General features: G+C 33.7%; 3 protein-coding genes and 1 long non-coding RNA gene across 4 annotated transcripts; 1 reads left to right on the top strand and 3 right to left on the bottom strand.

Moving 5' to 3' along the window:
- Window positions 1-3,129: 3,129 nt before the first annotated feature.
- On the bottom strand, window positions 3,130-23,063 carry LOC135838691 (uncharacterized). The gene is made up of 7 exons (XR_010557466.1): window positions 22,160-23,063; window positions 10,343-10,483; window positions 9,414-9,543; window positions 9,082-9,265; window positions 4,313-4,427; window positions 4,023-4,205; window positions 3,130-3,754 (listed from the first exon to the last, which is right to left on the bottom strand). It is a non-coding gene; the product is annotated as an uncharacterized LOC135838691 (long non-coding RNA).
- Window positions 23,064-23,582: 519 nt separating this feature from the next.
- LOC135838689 (COMM domain-containing protein 3) lies at window positions 23,583-25,170 on the bottom strand. The gene is made up of 3 exons (XM_065354422.1): window positions 24,924-25,170; window positions 24,599-24,864; window positions 23,583-24,503 (listed from the first exon to the last, which is right to left on the bottom strand). Exons 1-3 carry the CDS (start codon window positions 25,054-25,056, stop codon window positions 24,321-24,323), a joined length of 582 nt encoding a protein of 193 aa, XP_065210494.1. The 5' UTR covers window positions 25,057-25,170; the 3' UTR covers window positions 23,583-24,320.
- Window positions 25,171-25,243: 73 nt separating this feature from the next.
- Window positions 25,244-26,833, top strand: Nthl1 (Nth-like DNA glycosylase 1). Its single transcript, XM_065354421.1, has 5 exons — window positions 25,244-25,446; window positions 25,525-25,906; window positions 25,976-26,146; window positions 26,218-26,377; window positions 26,453-26,833. Exons 2-5 carry the CDS (start codon window positions 25,574-25,576, stop codon window positions 26,698-26,700), a joined length of 912 nt encoding a protein of 303 aa, XP_065210493.1. The 5' UTR covers window positions 25,244-25,446; window positions 25,525-25,573; the 3' UTR covers window positions 26,701-26,833.
- Window positions 26,716-27,519, bottom strand: LOC135838690 (uncharacterized). The gene is made up of 2 exons (XM_065354423.1): window positions 27,336-27,519; window positions 26,716-27,239 (listed from the first exon to the last, which is right to left on the bottom strand). Exons 1-2 carry the CDS (start codon window positions 27,401-27,403, stop codon window positions 26,819-26,821), a joined length of 489 nt encoding a protein of 162 aa, XP_065210495.1. The 5' UTR covers window positions 27,404-27,519; the 3' UTR covers window positions 26,716-26,818.
- Window positions 27,520-27,577: the final 58 nt, after the last annotated feature.

The raw sequence follows: 27,577 nt of genomic DNA, 5'->3' as shown, positions 1-27,577 counted from the left end.
TTTTTTGTATTTTTTTTTTTTTAACGAGAACGTCATTCGAGTAATAAAGCTGCAATTCGAGCTGTTTCCACAGTTATCGCAGAATAGAAGGGTTTTCGAAACAAACGATGCCCAAAAATGGATTCTACGGATTCAAAAACCTATTTTACGACAAAAATTTTTTAAAAATACAAAAAATCTGAATTTAAAATGGTGATTATCTCCAGAAATATGCATTTTATTGATAAAATAATCATTCTATCGAATTCCCAGTGCCAAGAAACCCCCATTTTGACTTTTTGTTCGGTCAATTTCACTTCATAAGTTTAAAAATCGTTAAACATTAATAAATTGAATGGAAAAATTATACCCCTTCGATAATCACGATAGGCAATTATTTTAACAGTTACTAAAAATTGCAATCGAATTTCAAACGGACACGCAGCGCCATCTATCGAAATAAACAGGAAACTTTGTTCTGTTTTTTAAAAAAAATCGCGTTTTAAATTTGGCGAAATGAGAGCTAGATATGCGCGTGGCGCTATCTCTCGGAATATTACGGAACTACGTCAAATTCGAGTGATAGAACGCGGTTTTCGATGTTCTCTCTGAAGTAGTTCCGTAATATTCCGAGAGATAGCGCCACGCGCATATCTAGCTTTCATTTCGCCAAATTTAAACCTTCGATTTTTTTAAAAACAGAACAAAAGTTCCGTTTTATTTCGATAGATAGCGCTGCAGGTTCGTTTAAAATTCGAACCACCGTCGTCTGCCACGGTCTAAATAGTTGCCTATCGTGATCTTTGCAGGGGCATCATTGATTATTCGTCCGCAATTCGTGTATTTTTCAAAAAATCAACCGATTCGATTCTTACTAATTCGAGGTCGCTGATCACGATTTTGATTTAATAATTACATTATAATGAGATTTTATGCTAATTTGAGGACGCTAATTACGAATTTGAGGTTATTATGATGTTTTAATGAGCCACAGACAGGATTAAGAGCTGAATGATATGGTGTGAGGTATCAAATTGTATGTTTTCGGACCTCCTCAGCACGAATTTTGCATTATTTCGGCGCTAAAATGAAAAGGGCCTTCAGGAGGAACTTGAGGCATAAATTTATACCTACATTTTTAGCTTAATTATCGTGTGAGGTTTCAAGATGTATGTTTTCGAGCCTCCTCAGCACGAATTTCATATAATTTCGGTGGTAAAATGAAAAGGGCCTTCAGGAGTAAAGGCTCAAATTTAAAAATTAGATAAATCATCATGTAAAGTATCAAAGTATAAGTTTTTGAACCTCCTAAACACGAATTTCATATTATTTCGTCGCTAAAATCAAAAGGAGTTTCCGGAACGAGGAACAAAATCTAAAAACGAGCTCGTATCACCAGGCACACCAAAATAAACGTTTTTTGAGGCTTCGATTTGACGTTACCTCGCCGAAAACCTCACCAGGGGCTCGTAGCATCATCTTCGAATGAATTACTAATAAAACATGCAAACTCACCTTTTAACCCAATTTGCTCAAATAGCAAATTCTAGCTCGCTGTCTGTATTTCTCCATGGAGCTACATTAACTAATATTTTACAAGTGAAAGGGAGTCAGACGAAGTTCTCGAATCAAAATCGGAGATTTTTTGAAATTTTCGTTTGTCCAACTTTTCGTGACAGTAAGTGTTCTCGAATTCGATGCATTTTCATCAATTTTGTCTGCTGAAATGAAAATATCGTTCAATCAAGATGAACAAGTGATAATCAAAAATCAACATTTGATGTTCTTCACTTTCTATTGTCGCTATGCTGTTTCGGTTCCGTTCAATGGCGATGGTGACATGTTTCATACTTTTGCATCTACCTTTAATATCTCCAATGCTTCAACTTCTAACTATAAATTTAAAATGTAGGTAAGCTCAACTTTTTAACAGTGTTGGAAAGAAAAAAGGCTTTTCGTTTTACACCTGAATTCAAGTGTAATTCAAACTCTTTTAAACGTGTTTCAATAAAAAAAATTGTATTTTGAACGTAGGTACCTATCAATAAAAATAAATCAGAACTTCGCAGATGCCTAATATTAAATCTACTCATTGATTAGGTACCTACCTACTGTCTCTTATTAGTTATTATCAACAGCAACTACCTACTTAATGAACAGAGCTGTTCTGGGCACAACTTTTCGAGCGTAGTTTGCAAAAAACAATACGGAAAAGGGTCAAAAATTCAAAATTTTTACCAAAATAATAATTTTTGGAACACTTTACGCCTTTAATCCATTTCTAGAAACGAAATTGTTTTAACCGCCAAATCGAATGATGAATTGAGAATTTTAAAAAAAAATCGAAAATCATTTTTTCAACTCCATATCACCGAATACAGCTTAAGCTTAACTTTTCGAGGGAAAGTCTGTTTCATCTTCTTAATGGTAAAGATATTTTTCAATCAAATTTTTAAAAAAAAGAACACGCGTATAGTAACTCAATATTCACTTACCTTTCCACCATCAATACTTGAATACATAGATCTACATGATCTATGAATCTTCATAATTCAGCAGTTGAAAAAATACATATCATCAAAATGATAATTTTTGGAATCCTTAATGCCTTGAAGCCATTTCTTGAAACTTGAGAATTTTAAAAAACCCAAAACTTTCAAAAAACCAAAATTTAGAGATTTAGAATAATATTTAAAATAAGTTTTCCAACGTGGTTTCATTTTGTATCACTGAATACAGCATACGATAACTTTACGAAGGAAAAAATACGAAAAGAGAAAATTTTGGTTCTTCCTCTTAGGTAATGGTAAAATTTAATTTTTCAATCAAATTTTGAAAATGAAAAAAGAACACTTGTATTCAAATTACCCAACTCAATACTTTCCACCATCAATAAATCTACATAATCTATGAATCTTTATGATTCTATGCTGTTAAAAAAATATTAGTATAGCATTCGAATTCATTCAATTACCAAATGAAAAGGGATTCATAATATCTAAATTTTTAAAAAGCCAAACTTTTCAAAAAAACAAAATTCAGAACATCTAAAGTAGATAAGTTTTTCAATTTTATATCACCAAATACCTACAGTAAGTACGACTTTTTTTAAGGAAAAAAACATGAAAAGGGAAAATTTTGGTTCATTTTCTTAATGCTAAAATTTTTCAATCAATTTTTCGAAAAAAACACGCGTATTCGAAGTAACTCAATATCCACTTACCTTTCTGCCATCAATAGATCTACATGATCTGCGAATCTTCTTAATTATTCTGCTGTCAAAAAAAATATTAGTTGAACATTTTACATTAACAATTAAACATGACATGAATAACAATGAGTATGATCGCGAATACATCGGTAATTGAAATAAATAGGTACCTATGACAATTACCAACTTAACCTATTGCTTAAATCTACTCAAGTATCCGGATACTACATTACAACTTAAAAGATACATATTACGTAGTACGTACATTACGTACATTTAACACAGGTTTAGGCACATAATGGCATACAGAATTGTTTGGGAATTGGGAATGACAAAATGAAGTGGGTCTACAAAATACATTTTCAAATCACCAAACAATATCAACATTTTTACAAAATGAAAATTAATATTACATTATTCGATATCTAGATTAGATGATCTACTATCACATTTCACTGAAGAAATCGTTTCGTATGATGTACAATAATGTGTTACGTACGAATATTCGCGCTTTTAAAATATTTTTTCCCGAGAAATTAACCATCAACTGTTTCCACATAGGACCTACATGAAAAAAAGATAAAATTTTAAAACAAACACATAAGATACAATGAACAAACCAGATGAACAAATTTCATAAATTAGCACCTTGAGAAAAATTCATTGTCGGTATTATTGCCGACAAATAATAATTGTTATTCTACATAAAGCTGCCAGGTACTTCATTTTCATTTTAAAATTCATCACTTTTCCCCCAAGTTAATCTGTTTACCATCTCTGACTCATCAAGTTGAAAGACAACTTCTACAAGAATATTGAAAAAAACACTCACCGACAACGATTGTCATCTTTATAAGTCGTAATTCCATGCATGCAATGAGCAGGTAGGTTGCCAAATTATTAAATTTTACAGCTTTCTAATAATTACTGATATTGAATTCATACATTCAGATCTCGGAGTCGAAACAATTCTTTATTATATACGTAGGTGGTTGGGAATTGCTACCATGCGAACCTACAAAAAGAAACATTTTATTCAGGTAGGTACTTTATTTACTGAATATTGAAATTGCATTAAGTATATTTAATACGCGTATTTATAAGAATGAAAGCATAGTTTACCTCGATTGGTATCTAAAGATTTTCATTAGCATGAGAATGTGAATGTATTTGAATTTTCCAGGAGTAATTCAGTTTGGTTTGAGGACGTCAGTCATCAGTGGGTGGGAAACAGCTCCTGAAAAATAACACAATATTATTATGTAAAAATATTTTTCATTTTAATTATCAACTTTCCTATCTTATTCTAAATACTTAATACGTAATATGCTCTTGAAAAGTGATGAGCATTTTACATATTAAAATGAATTAATCAATTTAAGGGAATTTTTCTTTGCTGCAAGTTCATCGGTTGATCGATTTCGTGAACCTGTTTGAATTAGAGCATTTTTTAGAAAATGACAAACAAAAAAGCCTAGACACCTTGTATGGAAACAGCCGGCGAGAGTCCGTCTGACACATCGCAAGCCGTGCCAAATCCAGTGAAGATGAAGAAGCGATTCAAGTCATCTTCCAAAAATGGCACCAATTTTTCGCAGGCTCACTTCATCAAAAAACTTTGAACTTCTACAAATTTTGAATGAAAATTGGAAAATGTAATTCTGCTTGAGGAATTTTAACATGCTTGAAATTTTCTCGAAAAGTATTGCCTCATAAAACTGATCTGCCATTTAGAACGAATATACAGGAAACTCAACTAAACTTTTTCATCTAGATAATTGAATATGTATCTCAAAACGTTACGTTTGGCGCAAATCTCCGGTTTCTAGCTTTCCAGGCGTTCCCAAAATAGATCGAAATTACAAAAAATTGTCCCAAAATTTGGTAGGGTGGAGATCTTTCAGATACTAATTTGATGTAATTAATTTTAATCTTCTTATTATATTAGCCTAATGAGCCATTGAGAATTGAGACTGCAGTACACAGGAACACAACCCCCAAGCAGCAATGACAACAAATCATACCCAGAGTTCAACATGTCACCGCAAGCAAATGCAACAAAGCATTGCAGCAACGAGAGCCCACTCTGCCGTCCAACAATCAGGAAAATTTTAACCATCATCAGGAAAATTTTAACCATTATCAGGAAAATTTTAACCCTCAGGAAAAATTTTTCCCAACAGCGACAGGGAGCCTGGAGACCCGAAAGACCCTCGCCACCACAAATTTCCACCACACCCACCAACAATGGCACATCTCCCTCCAAGTAATCTTGGCTGAAATCACCACTAGGAAGTGTGTAACCGGCACCACAGACTTTACTTCCCTTTTTATCACACTTATCTGTGTTGACTTGATTGAGCAGACCCTATAAAATGTTGGTATATCTTTGTACTTTGAAAAATTGACAGATAATGAGGCTGAGGGTGAGGGACCAATGTTATAAAAATGTTGACCAAAAAAAAAACAACAGTATTTTAAATTAATAATTATGTACCTAGGTATGTACTTAACTCTAGGATCTAAGAGTAGATGGGACAGCTTTCTCAAACACTGAGAAATAGGAAATGCCATTACACAAATTACATTCCTAGTTATGAAAAAATTATCATTTATAAAAGTAGAATACCGTTTTTAAAAAATAAACAAAAAATGATTCATCAAATTCTTGAAAAGTTGCAAAAATTCAGAAGCCATATCAAATTCGTTTTGAATGCAAACCATTCCTCAACAGTCAACTCCATTCTTTCCCAGAATATACAGATTTTAAAATTTCCTTGGACAGGAGACTTTACTTCCATCTGCATTGACTTGCCTGAGCAGACCAAGCCTGGGCTGACCGTAAAAGCGGAACTTGCGGACTGATAAGTCAGCAATCTGAGCACATACAGAGACTGACCAGTCAGACTGTTTAGAACAGATGTAGACTGAGCAACCGGAATGGCCAACACCAGCAATAATTTCGGACTTGTGAGACTCGGACTCGTGAGGCCACACTCGGCGTCGTGAGACTCGGACTCGCATAAAACGCCGATTTTCTCCAAAGTTAGACTCTGGACACTCATGAAGGGACTTCTCAAGAAGAACTGTCATCGCTATTTTTGCAATGAGCTCCTCCTTGGGAGACTCGGACTCGTGAGGCCGCACTCGGGCTCGTGAGACTCGGACTCAATTTTAAAGAATCTCTTCATCACTGGTGCAGCAATTCAAGGACGACAGACCCTCTGCAAACATATCCGTGTGACTAGAAAATCCCTGCAGACTGCAGCCCCGACAGATAGTCAACGCAGAGGCCCTGGGACAGCTTACAGACCTGGAAAAACCCCGACAGAGTATACAGGTTGACTTTCTGACATAATGCCAGATTTTCAAACAACATGGAAGAAAATCGATCAAAAACAGTATGGAAACTTGGGAAAGAATCTGTTGACTTATATAATTGTAATCATTCAAAACAATTCATAAAATTCATTCCCAACCAAAAATTCAGAAATCATAATGCAAAATGCAATGTTAGTACAAACCAATTCTCAACTCCTTACTTTCCCATTCTCTTTTTTTGCCACCTCATGTTCATCAGTTGATCGATTTCGTGAACCTGTTTCAAGTTAGAGCAATTTTTAGAAAATGACAAATAAAAAAGTCTAGACACCTTGTATGGAAACAGCTGATGGCCTGACTGAAAACAAACACTACTGTAAACTACAAAATATCATCCAACTTTTCTTGAAGAATATTATTTACAACAACCATATATGATTCGAAATAATGTACGTAGGAACACATTAACCAACAACATGAAACCAAAAGATGTCTATTAACTGACAATATACCTAATGAAAACAAATTAACATCACGATTACATTACAGGACTATGATACTGTTTTTAGTATTTGGCATATTGTAAGAAGCCACGAACCGACTGTACAGATTCGGTCATCTCCCGTGTTTCAAAATAAGCAATATCGCCTATGACGCAGATGCCAGCTACGGCTGGAGAATTTGTATGCCAATTCGAGGATTAGTACAATAGGCTTCGTACCAAAATTTGGCATCACAGAACCGTACCTAGATCGTCTTTTCAAAATTTGACAAATAATCGCACAATGAGACAACTAATTAAATATGTACTTAAATATGACATAAAAGGGTTGGGATCTAAACTTGCATATGAAAGACTGGAAAGAGAGAACTGGGACCAAATGAAGCAATAGGTACATTATTCAACTGAGAAAATGAAACGATTTTTTTTACAAATTTTGAGGTTTATTTTCCAAGCGAAGCAAGAGAAATAATTCAAAATTGCAAAGAATCGTCCATTTTATCACTAGAGTAAGACACTATTATTCTGGCAGTCAAATGAAATAAGTTACAGGATATCTGAATATCTCTCTATACCGAAGAATAGCAAAATGAATCATCACATACCTACTCTCTAAATTTGAAACAGTCAATTTTCACTGCTTAGCAATCACGACATTTTTGCCTTCTTAAAAGCAGTAGTTTTTTACTGCAAAACAGTGAAAAATCTACTGAATTGGTCAGTAAAAAATCATTTTGACTGACCAATTCAGTAGATTGTCTACTGTTTTTCAGTCAAAAACTACTGCTTTTAAAAAGGCAAAATGTCGTGACTGCTAAGCAGTGAAAATTGACTGTTTCAAATTTAGAGAGTAGGCTTACCAATATTAACTTTGAAACGAAAGAAAATCTTATCATCGAATATGAACTAAACGCTACACAGTACACACCGATTCAAATAGAAACTGACAAATTGAAACAATTAACAAATAACATCACAATTACAGGCCTATGATACTATTTTTAGTATTCGGCATTGTAAGAAGCCACAAACCAACTACATACAGATCCGGTCATCTCCCGTGTTTCAAGATGAGCAATTAAATATTACCTACGACGCAGATGCCAGCGACAGCTGGAGAATTTGTACACCAATTCGAGGATTGGTACAACAGGCTTCGTACCAAAATTTGGCATCACAGAACCTATAAATCTCTTTCCAAAATCCAACAAATAATTTGCACAATGAGACGAGGAATAAAATACCTAAATATAGAACATGAAAGGGTTAGGATCTAAACTTGCAATCAAAGATTGGAAAGAGAGAACCTGCACGACTGAAGGGCGTAAGCAATAGGTATATCAACTGAGAAAATGAAACAATTTCGACAAATTTTGAGATCTATTTTCCAAGAGAAGCAAGAGAAATAATTCAAAATTGCCGAGAACCGTTCATTTTACCCTTGACTCATTGCAGACTGCCGAATCCGATGAAGAGGCAATTCGAGACAACTTCCAAAAATGGCGCTAATTTTTTGCAGGCTCACTTCATCAAAAAACTTTGAACTTCTACAAATTTTGAATGAAAATAAAATTGGAAAATTCAATTCCCCTCCTAGAATTCTAAAATACATACTTCTGGGATAGGTACTAAAATTTTCTTGAAAAGTATTGCCTCATGAAACTCTGATCTGCCATTTAGAAGATTTTGGATTTGAAGATGGGGAAAGGGGGGGGGGTCATCAAAATCAATTCATATTCAACTTATACTATATTATTGGTATAAAATATAAGGCACTTTTTCATCAATGCTAATGTGCTCTGTAAAATATAGGTAGGTAGGTACTACGTATACCTATCTATAGTTCTAGAAATTCCTGCTTCATATCTAAAAGGAGCTTTGATTTGGAAAACAACAAATTGAATTTTTGAATGAAATTTTTCAAACACTTTGTATCAGTAAAAAAATACTTTTAAAAAGTCAGAACATTTTGCAATGGGTTAAAGGGTGTTAATTTTGCTTACAAATTACGAAAATAAAGCACATACCTTCGCAAGTCCGAATATAAAAATTGAAATAAATCACTTACCAATGAACGTTGAATTTTTCATAAAATAATTCTCGTAATTTTACCAATATTATAAGCAGGTACTTCCAATAAAACTTTCTAATTACTCGTACTTCCAAATGTATGGAATTTGTATGTTCAAGTAGACAGTATCCAATTTCGAAATGATTCTTCATCGTAATGTTGAACTCGGTACAATACAAACCTATAAAAGGGACAAAGAGAACATTTCATTATGGTAAGTAGCAGAAGATGTTTTATTTATTAAATACTTAAAAATAGGTACAAATATATTATATTCTATTCACGCATTTATTCAATTATGTAGTATGGGTATCAACAATATTGTTTACCTTATTGTCCAGTAATATCTTGAGATTTTCAATAGTGGATGATAATAGGTAAGTGTTTGAATTTTCCAGAACTGGTAGATACGTATAATGATCAGTAGTTATTCAGGTAGAAACGTCCAAAAGTGGAAAGCTAAAAAATGATACATTTACCTATGTTAAATAAATTTTTATTTTAATTAGATATCAACTTAGATACCGTAGCCTACTATGCGTAAGTAATCACTACTTGAATAGTGGAACGTCTTTAAAAACAATGTGACAGAGAAGAAGACCAACAATTGAATAGATAGTATGTAAACACTTTCTACAAATTTTGAAAGAGATATTCAACTCCCCTGTCCCATTCAGAAATACAGCTTCTGAACTTTGCCATGAAATTGCTTGACAAGCATGTCCTGCATGCCCCAGGAATATTCAATCGTCAACCTTCAAAATTTTGCCCAAATAACAGAATTAGGAACCTACTAGATACGTATTTTCTTTCCTATCACATAATTTTCAATAATAGATAATAATTGCTTCGTCGTTGCTTACGGAAGAAAGCTATAGACACGAAAACCTCCTTAGCCCCATCTTATTTATTAAGTTATTATACACGCTGTATCAGAATCTTGATCGTGATGATAGGTAGTTCTCACCATTTCCCAAAAATTCACCAATTTTTCACATTCTCTTTTAATCAAATAATTTTGAACTTCTACAAATTTTGAAGAAAAAATGCAATCAAATTTTCTGCTTAGGATTCAACCATTCTTTAAAATACTTCCCCAGAAATTCAACATAACTGAAAGAAAATGTTTGGGGGGCGGGGGGATGTAACGAATACTTTAATACGTAATTAAATCGTTGATTATCCACTTAATATAGGTAAGTACATACATACTTAAGTAATACTACACACAAACTATTTCAATTATGTATACTTATACCTGTTTAAATGCCGATGAGCTAATTTTGAAGCTAACTGGAAAACAACGAGCAAATTCGATGTTGACGAGGAGTGCTGTTTTTTATTTCGTAGTATTTTTCAAAGCGTTTTCTTTCCTTGACTCGTTCACGCGGCTAATTACCTGTCAATATAACAAAAAATGTGTAAATCACTGGGTAATTATAATAATTAAGTTCATCTACTAACTGAGTAACAAGGGAACTCTTCGAGCTGAAACTCTCCAATTTGAACGAAGCCGAGCAAATCGAAAGAGCGTATTCCAAAACCCCAGTAACCAAAATTTTAAGTGCCGAAGTTCATTTTTCAAACTGTTTCATGAAATGTATATCATAAAACACTCATCCAACAACCAATATCATATCCCCCTTGGCTCCTCAAGCCTCCTCAAGTCAATACAAATACATATTAACTACTCAAAAAATAGCAACTCTCCACTAGTAATAAAACAAAACTATCTTGAACTCTTATCAGAATGTAATAAAATTTCAAATGTTAAAATCCATAACTGCTCTTCAATCTACACTACCGAACTCACAGCTATTTTCCACTGCCTCTGTGATATACTCACTTATGAATCAGAAAATAAGTCTTTCTTAATTCAGAGTGATTCCCTCAGCTCACTAACTGCTACCCAAAATCTATTTTCTGGCCACCCCCCTAATTCAAAATATTCATAAAACTGTATTTGATTTACAAAATTCAAACTACTCCATCTAGTTTATGTATGTACCCAGCCATGTTGGAATCATAGGAAATGAAATTGTAGATAAAAATGCAAAATCCGCCACTACTCTTCCTCCTCTCACATTCATCACAGCTGACGACCTTAAATCTATCTTCACCCAAAACACACTCAAGAAATGGCAAAACTTTGGGTCCCTCCAAACATCAAACAAGCTCTTTCACCACAAAAAAACTACTCACAATCAGCCTTGGAAAAACCTATCTCAACTAAATAGGCAGGAAAAAATCATTATAATTGGCCGCACAAAAATCACCCACAATCACCTGTATGAAAAGGCCCCAAAACCCACATGCCAGTTCTGCCTGCTAGAACTTCTATCTGTCCACACTTACTATTTCACTGTCCCTCCTTATATCAGCACAGACTATCCCTGTAGATGAAAAATCCCCATTCATACCAAACGACCCTTTGAAATTAGAAAATTCTTAGACCTAATAAAAAAAAACTTTACCTTAACAACTCTATATAAAATCTCACACGACGGGTGTAATTGTAATAATCAAGTAATTAAAAACACCCCAAAAAAAATCAACAACTAAATAGGTACCTTATTTAGTTTTGCTTTCGGGCTATTCTGAAGCCTCCAGCAGTTAGCAGACCAGTTTAAATGAATTTTTGAAATATGAAAAGTTCAAATTTTCAAAGAATTCGCACAACGAGTGGATTTTTCCCCGGAAAGATATCGTCTGATGTATTTTCACACTCACTGACCTAAAAACAATCGCAAGTTCATCTTTTTGGGGCCTCCAGAGCGATTTGAAATTTCCGAAAAAATTTGAAAACTCGTTGGATGCTCCAAAAATGTCAAATTGAGATAGTTTTCGAGTCGAGTGATTATCTAGAGACACCAAACGAGATCTTTTCGGAAAACCACGCTTGTTACAATACCTTCTCTCAAAATGTGATTTTTTCACATTTTTCTAGAATTGTGATCTGTCACGAGAAAACCAGGTTAGTGTCCAAAAAATCGATTTGGTTTTTTTTATGGATATTGGTAGTACTTAGTGTGCAGAATCCGCCTGTGGTGGTTAAAACGTTCGCGAACGATTCTTTTGACCCTAAATTCAAGGTTAAAAAAATAGAGCAACTACAAAAAAAGTTTAAAAAATGTTTTTTTGAGATTTTCTTGAAAAGTATGGTCTGGGGAGTCGACATGCAAATTTTTGGGGCAATCGGCCCACATTTGGTGGATTAGTGCCATTTTATTGAAATTTGAATGAGGCTTAAGCTGGAAAAATCAACTCTTTTCACTTTGAACAAAATTTTTGAAAAAATTGAAAAACTCAATAAATAACTTCATTTTATATTAATTATTCATTCTTAGTAGTTTTCGCGAAATTTTTGGTGCAAAATTGAAAAAAAAGCGAAAAAATCAATTTGGGGAAATTTCGATTATCGGCCTTTGGCAACCCTGATTTTGAAAAAAAAATGTCAGGTTATGTTGGCACCCCTTGTGGTCAAAAGTGGTCCAAGTTTTTTGGACCTACGAATCATAGATCGCCGTGGTTTTTTCGTGACAGATCACAATTTATAAATTGGTCAAAAATTTAATTTTGAAACGACGCACAGTGGTTCGAAATGAAGAAGTAGCGGCCAAAAATTGAATTTTAAAGAAAAATCCGTAAAATTTCGGCTACAGAGGTTTTTTAGGTCGCTGAAGTCGATTTTGGCATTTATTTTACCCCTAACCTCAAAATGAGCCCTCAAGGGGGGAGAGGGGATGGTGCAAAATCCGTTAAATTTTGGATATGGGGGTTTTTTAGGTCGCTGAAGTCGATTTTGGCATTTAGGTATTCTCCCATAACCTCAAAATTAGCCCTCAAAGGGGGAGGGGGTGGTGCAAAACATGAAATTTTGAAAAATTTGTGATGGTTGGTATTGAAATATGTTTTTTCTGGGTCGCTAAAGTCAATTTTAGTATTCATATTCCCGTAGTAATTTTTCACTTGAAAATGTTTTTTAAAAAATAGGAAAAACAGCATTTATGCAACTTTGCAACTCTGCATAGCAATTTTTTCAAATGGGGCATGTTGGGGCAGCAAATTTTTCAAGGATGTTTTACTTTAGATGCCATAGTACCCCAGGGATGTGATATTTCCCGCTGCTCTAGCTTGCGTTTTTTTAAAGAAAAACTTTTACCTCAAAAATAGCAAAAAAATGAGTTTTTTCGTGATAAATATGGTAGAAACTAAAATATTTTTTAAAAAATGGAATCAACGATTTTTATATTCAAGAACGTCCATACTTATTTTGATATAAACCCATACAGTTTTGGAAAAAAATTGAAATTGACATGTTTTACAGCATTTTGTAGTTAGCAGTTTTTTTTGACTATTTTGAGGTACCTCAATTCATTCACTTCTGTAGGCAAGCAAAATAATGGAAAAGTGTTTGAAATCACAGAAAGGAATGTGGAATATATAATGTGGAAAACTACTGCGTATTCGTTATCAACTTTTGAGACTTCTTCAATCTGCGGATTTTTTGAATTTTGGCCGCTACTTCTTTATTTTGGACCACTGTGCGACGCTCCTTAAATTTCGCGGCAACCACATGAAACGAAACGGTCTAGAGGGTACCCAATACACACCGAACAAAAGTTATTACATAGTGCTGAATTTCAATTCATGGCCTTTCCCCAGAGTACCTATACTTTGAAGTTTCTGGGGAGAATTGAAAAATTACTGAAGACTCCATGAAATTGACAGAGGCATGGCGAAGTGATACAACGTGGGGGAGAGGGGGTAAAACTGAAATTTTCTCGACTTTTTTCGCCATATTTTCCCAACTTTCTACCCCGGATCTCACCTCCTGGATTTTTTCAGCTACAATTGACCAGATGCGTTTTGAACAAATTTTAGAAGGGGGAGTTTTCATTCGTCTTGTTTTGACAAAAAAATTGTAATATTTGCGACAGAAATTAAGATTTTAACGTGCTGAGCTCAATCTATGATATCAAAATTTTTAAAAAGGGAGTGATGATTTTGAAAAACATAAATTGTACATACCTATTAAAAATTCGCATTTTTCAGGTTTGAGTATTATTTTTGTAATTTTTCGGTTCAATTGTTATATTTTCTAAAGTTTTGAAAGAGCATGTTAAATGATCCGAACGAAGCGAAGGCAAACGTTTTGAAAAATTTACATTTCGAAAAATAGAACAAAAGTGACTTAAGTAACCTAAAAAGCTCAAAAAAGTAAGTAACCAAAAAAGTGAAAAAACATGGGTACATTTTAATGCAGAAAAAAAATCACCAAGAAATACAGAACTTTTCGTTTTTAATCAAAATTCAAAATCTAAAAATGAAACTCGATAGATGAAACTTGTTCAATTTCAGCAAAAAGCAGAACATTTCGGCAATTACTGCCAAAACAATCCTTTTCCCAGTTTTTCCCAAAAAAGTTGAACTACAAATATTTTGCAACTTTTTGATTGAAAAAAAAAACGATTTTTTTTGGCAATTTTGAGCCAAAAATTGAGAAATTTGTCACCAAAAAAAAGAAGAAAATTCTCGACAATTTAGGCTAAACGCGAGACTTTTTGCTATTTTTGACAGAAAACGAGACCTTCGACAATAATTTCAGTAAAAGACAAGGCTTCTTAACCATTTTTAGCAAAAAAGCGAGATTTTTAATTATAGGTAGATACTCATAACTCAAAGTTGACAGAATGCAAAGCTTCAAACATTTTTGCAAAAAAGCAAGACTTTTTGAGAATTTGGCAATTTTTGACAAAAGCGATCTGCGAAAAAATTGCCTGAGCAAAACGAAGCTAATCTTTTTCATTATGAGAAATGGAAAAATCTGTTTGAAGTAACCTTTTACAAAATTTTCTGACTTTTGAGTAAAAAATGCTGTAAATTCCAAAATTCCCTGACTTTTCCAGACCGACCGAATTCCCAGACTTTTCCAAGTTTTCCAGGCTTGATGGACACCCTGCCCTGGAAGGAGCTTGATGAGTGTAGCAGAAATCTGTTGTCATATAATCGTGTTCAGCGGTATTATCATTGATAGACAATGCTCTAAAATTCTCACTTTACCTCCCTTCGACACGTTTTTTCAATTTTTCATCATGACGCACCAAAGCAAAAAATATATATTCAGGGGTCAACAATACATTCAAGAAACGTATTTCAAAAATTGTACCTCGCAATTTTCAATGTTAAAAAGCATAAAATAAGTTAAAAACGCGATTTTGAGGGATAAATATGAGGGGAGAGGGGTTTAAAATTTTTCTGGAGATGCCTCTAATGGATGTCTACAACGTACTAAAAAGTTTAAAAAATCTGTTCGCATATGGGGCTGAGAAAATAATTTTTTATTGCAATTTCAGTGGAGGAGGAGGTAGGGGGTTCTCAAAAACGGTGAGTGGAGGTCTGAAACTTTCGACGCAGAAGTTCCTCGATAGTACTCACTACCCACCGAAAGTTCTCGGGGTCATTTTACCCCTCTTAAGCGCCTATGGCCTTCTCAAAAAATGTGCACAATGGGCGGGTTTTCAGCAAAATATTGTCAGTCGTGTCTATGTACTCAATCACTAGGCTTAATAACAACCGCAATTTGGTCTTTTGATAGCCTCCAGTGATTTTTCAATTTTCTCCATAAATTTAAAATTGCACTGGAGGGGCCAAACGTAAATTTTAACACCTTGTTACTTTGGTCAGTGCGCAGTGGACATTCTCTCGACCATTTTTAGGTACCTACATAATTATTGCAAGATTCCAGGAATTTCAGTTCAGAAGTGAATTCTTGGCCAATTCGTATGAATTCCAGAAAATAATTTTAAAAAGTCAAGTCTTCGTTGAAGGTATAAATCTCGAGTGGCTTTTACAATGACTACAATGAGACATCGTCTGATGTGCGTATATCGATAAATGCCTTCTTTGAGAATTTAATTTTTTTTTCTTTTTTTCTGAAATTTAAAAATTGGTCAAAAATTTTCCCTTTTGAACTGAAATTCCTGGAATCTTGCAATAATCACCTAAAACTGGTCGAGAGGATGTCCAGTGCGTAGTGACCAAAGTAACAAGGTGCTAAAGTTCATGTTTGGCCCCTCCAACGCAATTTTAAATTTCTGGATATGGATGTTTCAGAATGAACAACATCAAACAGGTAGTTATTGATGTGCAGGACTTGAATTAGAGGAATTACTCACATCAGTTCACTTTACCCAAAAAAATGTATACTTACCTAGGTATTTCATTTTTAAAAAGTTTAGAAATCGTCCTTCAAACAATTTGTTCAAAGTTTATTAATTTTTAAAAATTCGTCAAAAATTCAAAAATTTACGGAGGCTCAAAAGGACATGCTGTATCGATCTAGCTTTAATTTTCTTTAAATTGAAGAGTAGGTACCAGTTCATAATATTCGTTCCCTCGTAAAAAATATTTAAAAGTAAAATATGTACATAGAAGCAGTCGGAAAATGATGCCATGTTGTCCATATATGATATTGATTTCAAAACAGGTGAAAAGTACAATAACAAATTCACATAGGTACGTACTGATCTGTTAATCAGTGCAAAATGGTCGACGAAAAATTCAGTAGAGGTTCAATCTGTCGCCATATTTACACGAGTCATTGAAAAAAGATGTAAAATAAATTGCAGACCCAGTTTGCCGTAAATACGAATTATCACATAGCAACAATCTTTCAACTGGCTTGACTAGTCTTGGAGTGCGGGTGCGGAGAGTGGAATGACAAATCCGCGAAGGAAACCTAACAACTTTAGGGGCTCAAATTTTGGCCAAAGACAGTGTTTTAGATACATAATCGATTGATCCATCACTGGCCGGATCCGGCCGTCCGGTCAAGAAACTGAATTTTTCACCACTTTTTCTAATATTTTCTGTGAATTCGAAAAATAGCCGTTTCTCCTCACCAAATGAACTTGATCAGTTGAAATTTTAGCCTAAGGGTCTATGCTTGATATACCTAATCCACTGAATGTACTACTGTCGACCGGATACAGAATAATCATTAGAAATCGAATTTCTTACCAAAAAAAAAAAAAACGTAACGCGAAAATCTCGATAGCAGTTTTTTCAAAAAACACAAAAGTTGGATAAAAACCACGCTAAAAAAAAACTAGCGAAAGGTCAAAACAGAGAGGCGGGAGTCCACCAAAATAGGAAGGAACAAAATTCAATCTTTTATACAAAATCATTTTTAAAAAAATTGAACATTAAAAACACCAATAATAAAATTGCAGAAATTTTGATATGTTGAGCGAGCATTTCATGGAAAAAATTGTTCAAGTGCTGAAAAAGAATAAAAAATAATTATAAAAAAATTCACGAATGAGAAGAATTATTTCAGAACGGGAAACTTATTAAAATCAAAGATAAAGAGGAGCGAAGTATGTAGATTGTAATCCAAATTCGCGAAAATAGTGATTTGTGAAAATAATTTTAAAAACTCGAATACGAAAAAAATCCACAAATTTACGAGAAAAATACATCAAAACCTGCCAAAAATTAACACACATTTCAAAAAATTAAAATGGAAAATATGCAACAAAATTACCGAAATTGAGAGAAAATGGTCGACCAACACAGGAAGCAAAGGAAAGATCAAGACCTGGAGAGAAAAAAATTAGTCAAAGAATACCTAATGTTGAAAAACCTCCCTGTGATCTTCTTTCAAAATCAAAATCACAAGCCCCTAAGAATAAAACTGAAGAGCGAAATTTAAAATGAGAAAACATCTCCAAAAATTAGAGAAATTCTGCGAAAATTTGAAAAGTTGAAAAAAATCACGAGGATTCCGGAATGAAAATTCGATTAAAAGATGAACAACTACATAATTGCAGAAACGTCAGGAAAATTCTGCGAAAATCGTCGAAAAATCGGAAAACAAAATCTATTGTACAGGAATTCTAAAGAATGGAACGCGAAAAAAAAAACAAAAAAACCCTCAAAAAATTTGAAATAAATGTAAAACCATCAAGTCCTAATGTCCAAAACAAAGTCTAAAAACTCAAGAAAAAATCTGTAAAAGGGGGGATTCCACAAAAATTTAAGCAGAAAAAATTACTAAAATTTAGAGCAACATTATGAGAAAATTTTATAAAAATCACAAAAATTCAAGAAAAAAGGTTTCGTTGGATTTAGAAACAAAAATTTAGGCAAAAAACGAATCAATAAAATTCAACACAAAATCATGGAAATTATGAAAATGGAAAACTCTTGGAAATTCAGTTCGGGAATAAATATACTGAGAATTTATAACAGAAAATTAAAAGTGCCCACGATTCGAAATTTTTTTTTTTCAATTTTGAGAAAAATCGTCGAAAAATTTCAAGCAAAACACAAGACCATTCAAGAGAGAAAAATAATTTGAACTTGAGAAACAAAATCTTCAAAGAGAGAGGAAATCCGAAGGACTCTTCTCTATAACTGGGATGTGAAGGCGGAAGGAGAGAGGAATCAACGAATAAAAGATATCAAAATGCAAAAAAGTACACCACAAAAAGTAAAAATGAAAAAAACAAACTCATCAAATCATGAAGAAGCTAATCCCACCTTCCTAGAAAAAATGGTCAAAATTTAAAGGAAATCATAACTTTAAAAAGAAGAAAAATCACAATATTTCACAGAAATGTAAGCCAAGAAATTAACTACATAGTTTTTTTGTACCACGAGACTCGTATAAAAAACTGTTTTAAAAAAAAAATCATTCAAAATTATGGCAAAGAAACGACCATGTAATTGAGGACAAAACTATAAAATCGTGAAAATTCATAGTTGATACCAAGTCTGTCCAAACTGGAGATACATCGCCAACATTTGATGAGAAAAAAAATGGAAATTTCGGTGATCAAATCATCAAAAAAAACTAAAAAAAGAGAACTCAAAAATTCAAAAGAATGATACCCGTCAAAATTGGGACAAATCTACAAAAATTCAAAAGAAAAATCATCAAATCGGGGAAAAAGAAAACTCACAAAAAATCCAAACAATCATAAAGCAAACCCCGACTAAAATTTAATCAATAAAATCATAAAAGCTTAAGGGAGTGAGAACTCGAGGTGATAAAATTCAGCAAAATGCAGGCGAAAAAATCATCAAAATTCGGATCAAAATAATTTATCACTTTGTAACAAAAAACACCAAAATTTAAGATGTCGGTAAAAATCAATCAAAACAAGAGAAAATCCACCAAAAACCATCGAGAAATTCAAAAATAATAATAAAGACTTGAAAAAATTAGGAAAAGCCCAAGAAAAATAATATCAAAATAAAAATCATCAAAAATATGGAAAAATAAAATTCGTACGCGAAAAAGCAATGAGACCATTTTAAATAAGATCAATTTTTTTTATTTCAAGAATTCTAGTAGTAGTAAGTAATAATTTTGAAAAAAAAGGAAACATGTGAAAAAAAACTCGGAAAAAGTAACTTTTAGTAACCAAAATATTTAAAAAGTAACCGAGTACAATGCCTGGCATAGATCAGGTTTTTCTCAAAAATTTATTCGCTGAAGCGAGGAAGTGATTTAAATTCTCAAATGGAAAAATAATACATAACTTAATAAAAAAAACGAAACAGTAACAAAATAAAAAGTTAAACTCAAAGACGAACCGAAGTCATAAGTTAAGTGAGGAGGGGAATGCATCTCATGCATTTTGCCCACAAAAATCAAAATTTTAACATGCTGAACATCAGTATAAAAACGTGTTTAATTTCAGCAAAAAGCTGGACATTTTGAAAATTACTGCTGAAAGAGGCCTTTTCTCAGTTTTTGCTAAAAATTTGGACCACAAATATTTTGCGACTTTTTAATTGAAAAAAAACAAATTTTTCGACAATTTTGGGCCAAAAATTGAGAATTTTCCGCGATTTCTGGAATGATTACGAGACTTTTGAGAATTTAAGCTAAAGAAACGGTTTTTTAGCACTTTTCTAGCGAAGAAAAGTCACGTTAAAACTGTTATTGGAAGAAAATGAGTTTTCGGATGCAAAAAACATCACAATCTTTAGCAATTTTTCGCAAAAAAAAGAAAAGAAAATTCTAGACAATTTAGGCCAAAAGCGAAACTTTCTGCTGTTTTTGACAAAAAAACGAGACTTCAACAGTAATTTCAGTAAAAGGCAGCTCCTTAGCCATTTTTTAGCAAAAAAGGTGATTCGAAACATTTTACGAAATCTGCTAAAAAGCGAAATTTTTCAATGATACTCATAACTCATAAGTTAACATAATGAAAGACTTTAAAATTTTTTGCAAAAAGCAAGACTTATAGAAATTTGGCAATTTTTGACAAAAACGACTTGCGAAAAAATTGCCTGAGCAAACCGAAGGTAAGTTAAATTTTTTCATGATGAGAAATGGAAAAATCTGTTTGAAGTACCTTTCACAAAATTCCCTGACTTTTTTGAGTAAAAAATGCTGAAAATTCTGAAATTCCCCGACTTTTCCAGATCGACCAAATTCCCTGACTTTTTCAAGTTTTATGAAAAAAAATCACTTTTTTTAAAACCATCTTTGATAATTTTGTCAGTCGAGTCAAAAATCTCACTTTCAATTAATTACAATCATTTTCTTAAAAAAAGAAAGAAAATGATGCCCGAGCGAAGCGATGGCGAAAGTTTCCGAAAATTCACCAGTCTACTTGTAAAAAAGAAAATGTATGGTTCCGACGTATTCATCCGTTGAAATTACATTTTTCAAATTTTCACAACTTTTTAGCCAAAAATCGCTACTTTTTCACTACCTGTTAAATATCCTGCACATTTTAGATAATTTTCTGAAAACCCTTCATAATGAATAATTATCTTATCAAAATGAAGGTAAAATTACTTTTCGAGCGAAGCAAGAGCAAAATTTTCCGAAAAAATTGGTCCAAAAAACGATAATTTTGAATGTATTTCATTTTACATTTTCACCATAATAGCACAATAGTACATATCAAAAATAAAAAATTCAGACTTTTCAAATGGTTTGAGTACTTATTACGAGTATTTCTGGAATTTTCCTGTTTAAGTTTTGAATTCTTAAAATTATCGAAAGCTGATTTTTGAATAGTCCAAGCGAAGCGAGTGTAAACTCTTTGGAAAATTTGTACTCGTAATTCGAAAAAAAGAACAATATCAATTTCAATGAAAGGATTCGATTTTTCTGATCTGAACATTTTTCAAAATTGGTGGGATAACTTCAATTTTTTTTTTAGAGATTTTGGATGTGAATTCTTCGGAAATTTTCTTGTTTTTCGAAGGAATTTCTATTCTACTGTGTTTTCTTGCTTTCTTGCTATTTTCTTGCCAGTAGAAGTCAATTAGGTAGGCCTATCAAGCAAAGACCCTTCGGGCAAAATTTCAGCATGCTCAAAATCACATATACTGGAGAGAAACAGCTATTTTTCGGATTCACAGAAAATATCAAAATATGAGAAAAAATGGTGAAAAGTTCTGTATCCTGACCGAACGGCCTGTGACAGTATTAGTCGATCAGGTATTGTACTATGTAGGTATATCAAAATTTTTCAAAATTGGAAAAACCGTTACGTCGCGAAGTCGAACGGCCGTTACAGCCACCCACACATACACAAGATCACACACGAATAACGATCCAATAACGGCCAAAAACTTGAGCCCCCCGGAACCCGGAAGTTGATACACTGCAAAGATGGACAAGTATTTTGTAATTTTTTCATGTTTTTTGAGTGAAATGGCCTTACTTACGAAAACAAAACTTCAAACGTTCGCCAAAGATCGAAAAATCAACTCGAGTAGCTGAAAATTGGGGGATGGCGGTTTTTCGATGTCCTCTTTACACAAACACCAGTCCAAATTTCATTCCAATCGGAGATTGTTAGGGGGGGGGGTGTGTTCCCTTGTTAGATCGAAACTTCGAAAACGAGTAAGTGCGAAGAAAATTCACTTGTAGGAACGTACGATTTCGTCATTTCACACAGTGGAAATTTAGAATAAAACACGAACCACACGAACGACATTCAGGCATCGAAATAGGTAGGTACAAATGGTACGTACAATACACGGACATTTAAAACATATTCGAGCAATAATTAAATATAGGTAAGTATTAAGTACTCACCGATTAACAGAAGCAAACAGAGAAATGAACGTAAAACTGCAGCGTTACATGGCAGATCGCTGGACACCAAACAACACACAAGCAAAAAAGACGTCGATCGTTGACATAAAACACTACCGGCGAATGACCGTTACACTTTTACAGCCACCTACACAACGACGTACGAACTTTTTACATATTCACGCACTTCTTGCGAAAATAATACATAAAATAAACACCACGAAATACGAAATCAAAACATTTTCATTACAAAATAGACAAATCGTTAGGTAGATTCCGAAACGTAAGTACAATGTAAGTTGCGATCTCGCGAAGTCGAATGACCGTTACACTTTTACAGCCACCCACACATACAAGAATAAGTAATGAACGAACTTTTTTACATATTTACGCACTTCTATACACAGTTACCGACGAAAAATATTCCATGTAAATCAGGTAATTCACAAATAAATACCGGAAACGACGGAGACGCGTACTTTGCAGACATTGACAATCGAATGAAGAACAATAGGCGACACTACGAACTTAGTTCGTCTAATTTTCCCGAATAAAACACGATCGCCATCGAGTAAATAAAACGTGATTGTGTTCAAATACACTTTTACGAAACTTTTTAATAAAATAATAATTAAAAATACCTCATTAACGAATAAAAGAAAAGAAAACTGCAACAGTGCTACTTGCAACATGAAGGACGCGACGTAAAAGCTTCGACGTACGCACTGGAATGAGCGGCGCGGAGTAGTACGAGTACGAACACGCTAAACGGTTTCGTTGTAGTAACAGGTGTAGTGTGGGTGCGCGGCTGCGCGCGACGTACGGGGGTTGGTAAAGCACAACGTGCATAGCATGTTCCGAAAATGACGAGACAGGGGAAGAATTAAAAATTAGCGAAAATCGAGCATCCCACCCTGACCTATTCTATCCTTCCCTGTTTGCATCTGAAGCAATATTTTATAAAATATGTAGAATTGAATTTCTTTTCGTGTATAATCTCCATTTCATTCTCCACCAACTAGACTTTAATAGGTTAGGCTTTTGATGAGGAGCGCAACACTTTACCAAAAATTCCAAAAATCATTACGCACTCAAGTTTGAGCTCAAAATACGTACTTCAAAACATCAAAAGTGCTACAAAGAAGCTCTGACTGAATTTCTCGATTCGTTGTCGAAATTTAGACCCATTTTGATAGGTACCATGACACCTTAGGCTTTTTCAGAAATGTTGAAAATCATCACCCAATTTCAAGCTCTAAATACTACAACAAATCTAAAATTCTTATTCCTATACCTACGTGTTTTATGAAATTCAAGACCCATATCTACGGACTGTAAAAGTGCAAGCGAACTTGACACTTTTTACAGGTTGGACTATAGACTAAAATCTAGCATCATCGAAACAAAATAAAAAATGATGATGTATTCGAAATGTATGATTAAATCATTATATTCAACGCAGAAAAAAAGTAAATAAATATGGTACACTCTTCGATTCAATTACACGAATAATAATATAAAATATGTACTATATCACAATAATTATGAGCAATAGGAATAGAGAACTTACGTACCTATATGTATTACTCTGGCATCTCAAGGGGGAAATGATCGTATCTGATCCGGTCTGAACAGATCTTAATATGATTCTTATCTAATTTCGTCAGATGTAATAGAATCTGGAGAATATTCGGACCTTAATAGTTATTAAATCTAATCCGGTTTAATCAATATCAGAAGGATCTACTTCAGGACTGCTTAGAGCCACCAAACCTCTCCAATTGAATCCAGAACTTATCTAATTAGTGAAATTGGATCGATGGAATGTCCAGATCCAATAATTTTCCCTCAAGATGGTCACACATTTCATAATTTTTTTCATGAAAATCCAAAATAATCTTCCAAGATTCCACGAAAATCTGAACCGAATACATTCATTCTCTATCTTTAGATATTACTACTCAACTATTTATCACCCGAATGATATAAAAATATACGTATGGTAAATATAGAAAAATATACATGTAAACTCTGTAATAGTTTGATTAAAATGGAATAATGCAAAATTGCGAGCTGAGAAATGAACACAACGCTCATCACAAAGAAAATATGATAAATACACAGCAACGAATAACAAATAAAGATCGAGTAAAGATGATGATCATTTCAAAGCACCGGTTACCAATTTATTCATATGTCGCGTAGCGGTTTTCAACTGGAAAACTAATTCTTCGAGATTTTGCACCGAGCACACGAATCTGATGACTTTCTTATTATTATTCGAAGTAATTGTGACTAACTGTATATGAAAGAAAGGCTGAATGTATTGCTTGTTACAATTCGACTGTAAATAAATGGGAAAATTGACAGACATACATTAGAAATAACTCGTATTGTACGTTACATTACAGCGAGTGTAAAAATGCAATTAAAATTTACTTTAATCGTGTAATCCATTCTCCAATGTATTTCGACAATATGAGGTAAACTGGTACCAATCCGCATCAACTTACGCTCCACCTGCAGCTTATTTTTCCCATAAGTTTCGACAATGGATGAAATTCTATCCTGATTCAGGTTGTATCCTTCCAAGATATCTTTCAGAATATCACTATCCACTCCATGTCTAGCGGCTTCAGTAAGTAGAACGGTCAACGAAGCATAGGCCACCTTTATAACGTCTAGTTTGCCTTCGGTTGATTTATCTGCGTGAAAAATTCTATTAAATAACAGAAATTGTAAGAATTGGAAGTTGGATATTTACTTTTATTGGCTAGTTCGTCCGTTTGAACAGCTCGAATACAGCTGTCGACTAATTCGTTGAAGTGTTGATCATTTACCAGAGAAGGGTTACAGAGACGTTTCAAACCGAGGATGGTTTCCGAAGAGAAATTCATTTTGGAAATTAACTATTAACTAATTTAATAGATTTTTTGGTTGGAAATTGAAGGAAAATTGTGTTACTACTGGCGGTGTTTTCTTTTCATTTCTTGTTATCAGTATTTACGATTTGATTGATTCTTTCGGTCGCGGATGTGAATCACTATGAACGATTTGTTCTAGCTTTTACTTTACAGAAAATCTCACATTTTGAATTTTGATTTTTTTTGAAAATATTTCAGCTGTAAAGAATTCCAGAATATCAAAGTTGAGGTTCGATTGTTCAACTTCCATAATCGTTTCTGAGAGTTGAAAGTATTGAATACTCGTTGCGATACGATACATTCCAGAACGTGAAATCGTGAACAGAACTCTATTTCGAAGATTAAACCTAGTGATTATCTCAGGTGAAAATCATTTTCATTATTTCATTTCCAGATCGGCTACAAATTATACCGTATTTTTTAAATGCTGAAAATTTTCAGCATTTCCAAGGCATGTACTGAAGAAATAAAGTATTCAATTCGCCTCATTATGAGCTCCGGCAGAGTAACCCGTAGCAAAAAATCCACCGGTAACGACGAAGAGAAGACCGAAGTGGATTTAACCGCCAATATTTTAATACCGCCACCAGCAGCAGCTAAAACAACCCGAAAACGTAAGAAAAACGTCGAAATATCTTACGATGATGCCAGAGAAAACGCCGCTGAAATTAAATCCGAGTACTTCAAAACTGCCGAGGAAAAATGGACCCCTCCAAATTGGAAAGAAGTTTTGCAAAATATAAGAAAAATGAGAGGAAGTTTCGATGCACCGGTTGATACTATGGGCTGTGAGCAATGCATCAATGAGCAAAGTTCTGAAAAGGTAGTGTATTTTGAATTGAGAGCTAACGAAAATATAGAATTTTATTAATGGTATTCATCGTAATTGCAGGATCAACGTTATCATGCGTTAATCTCTCTGATGCTGTCGAGTCAAACGAAAGATCAAGTAACATTTGCAGCTATGCAACGTCTCAAAGAACACGGTTTAACCATCGATAATATTTTGAACACTGATGAAGCTACCCTGGGTAAAATTATCATCCCTGTTGGTTTTTGGAAAGTAAGTTCACTTCCAAGAGTTTCTAATTTTGCTACAGAATGGAAAGTAATCACGTACTTGAATGATTTCAGACAAAAGCAAAGTACATTAAAGATACCTCGAAAATTCTCAAAGAAAAATACAACGGTGATATTCCAAACACTGCTGAATTACTTTGTACGTTACCTGGAGTTGGTCCTAAAATGGCATATTTGTGTATGAAAAGTGCCTGGGGAATAGTCAGTGGTATTGGTGAGTTCAACACGTTGTATCTATCAAGTTACTTCGATTTTATTCCTTACGAAAACTCGATTTATATTTTCTCAGGTGTGGATACTCACGTTCATCGAATCGTAAATCGCTTGAAATGGCTTCCAAAACCAACAAAAACTCCAGAAGCAACTAGACTAGCTTTAGAAGCATGGTTACCTGAAGAATTGTGGCACGAGATAAACCTGTTGTTGGTTGGATTCGGTCAACAAATTTGTAAACCAGTTGGGCCAAAATGTAACGAATGTCTCAACCTGAATCTTTGTCCTTCTGCTAATCAAGCTTCTCCGAAAAAGAAGAAATAATTTGTTAAATTCCAGTTTTTTGTACTTTTTATAATAAATTTATTATTTTTTGAAACTGTTTATACTTAAATAAAGTAAGGTATTCGTAAAACGAGCTAAACTACAACATAACAATAAACTATTTTTCGTAATATTCGTTTTTCATTTTCTCTATTTTATCTAATTCTAATTTAATTTCGCTAGTGTCTTCTCTGTTGGTTAGAGCTGATTGCAATTCATTGTGCATTTGGTACTCTCTTAGCATAAGTATTCTTTTACCCAATGGTACATCCTGTTCATCGTCCCATTCATTTCTACCGCGCAGTAACGCATAAATAACGAGCCCGCTGATGGAAAAATAATACATAAAGTGACGAAATGCTTGATCTTGATTTTCTAGCGATTCCGGATCGTTAATCATAGCTTTATATTGGACTTTCCATTTAGAAGCTCTACTAGTGGAAAATCTGACGGGCGCATTTGGATTGAGATCTTCGTCATCTTTGAACGGTGCGACATCGGACGTGTTTTCACTTTTTTCTCGTCTTGGGATAATAGTTCTGGAAAATAATCAAGTTCAGAGTGAAATGAAGCACGAATGAAGTGCCAATCGAGCGAATTTGAATTTCGTTTGATAGGAAAATTATCTAGTTTACCTGCACGTTAGACACGAAGATCTGGCTTCACGTAACAAAATATTACGAAATAAAGATACAGTCATCATCTTTTCATGGAATTGTGTAGATTTTTGGGCATATAAAATGAAAATTTTCAAAATTGAAAATTCTGACTTTGAAACGCAACTACTTACTGATAACAGAACGTGAAGGGTAAGGGGACCAGGGGGGAAATCGCCGGAGTCTGTTTTGTCAGGTCAGAGGTGGATGGAGTGCATTTT

This window comes from Planococcus citri, chromosome 3 (genome assembly GCF_950023065.1).
Source record: "Planococcus citri chromosome 3, ihPlaCitr1.1, whole genome shotgun sequence".
Taxonomy (NCBI): domain Eukaryota; kingdom Metazoa; phylum Arthropoda; class Insecta; order Hemiptera; family Pseudococcidae; genus Planococcus; species Planococcus citri.
Note: the sequence above shows the minus strand (reverse complement) of the source record. Positions and strands in the feature narration are given on the sequence as shown.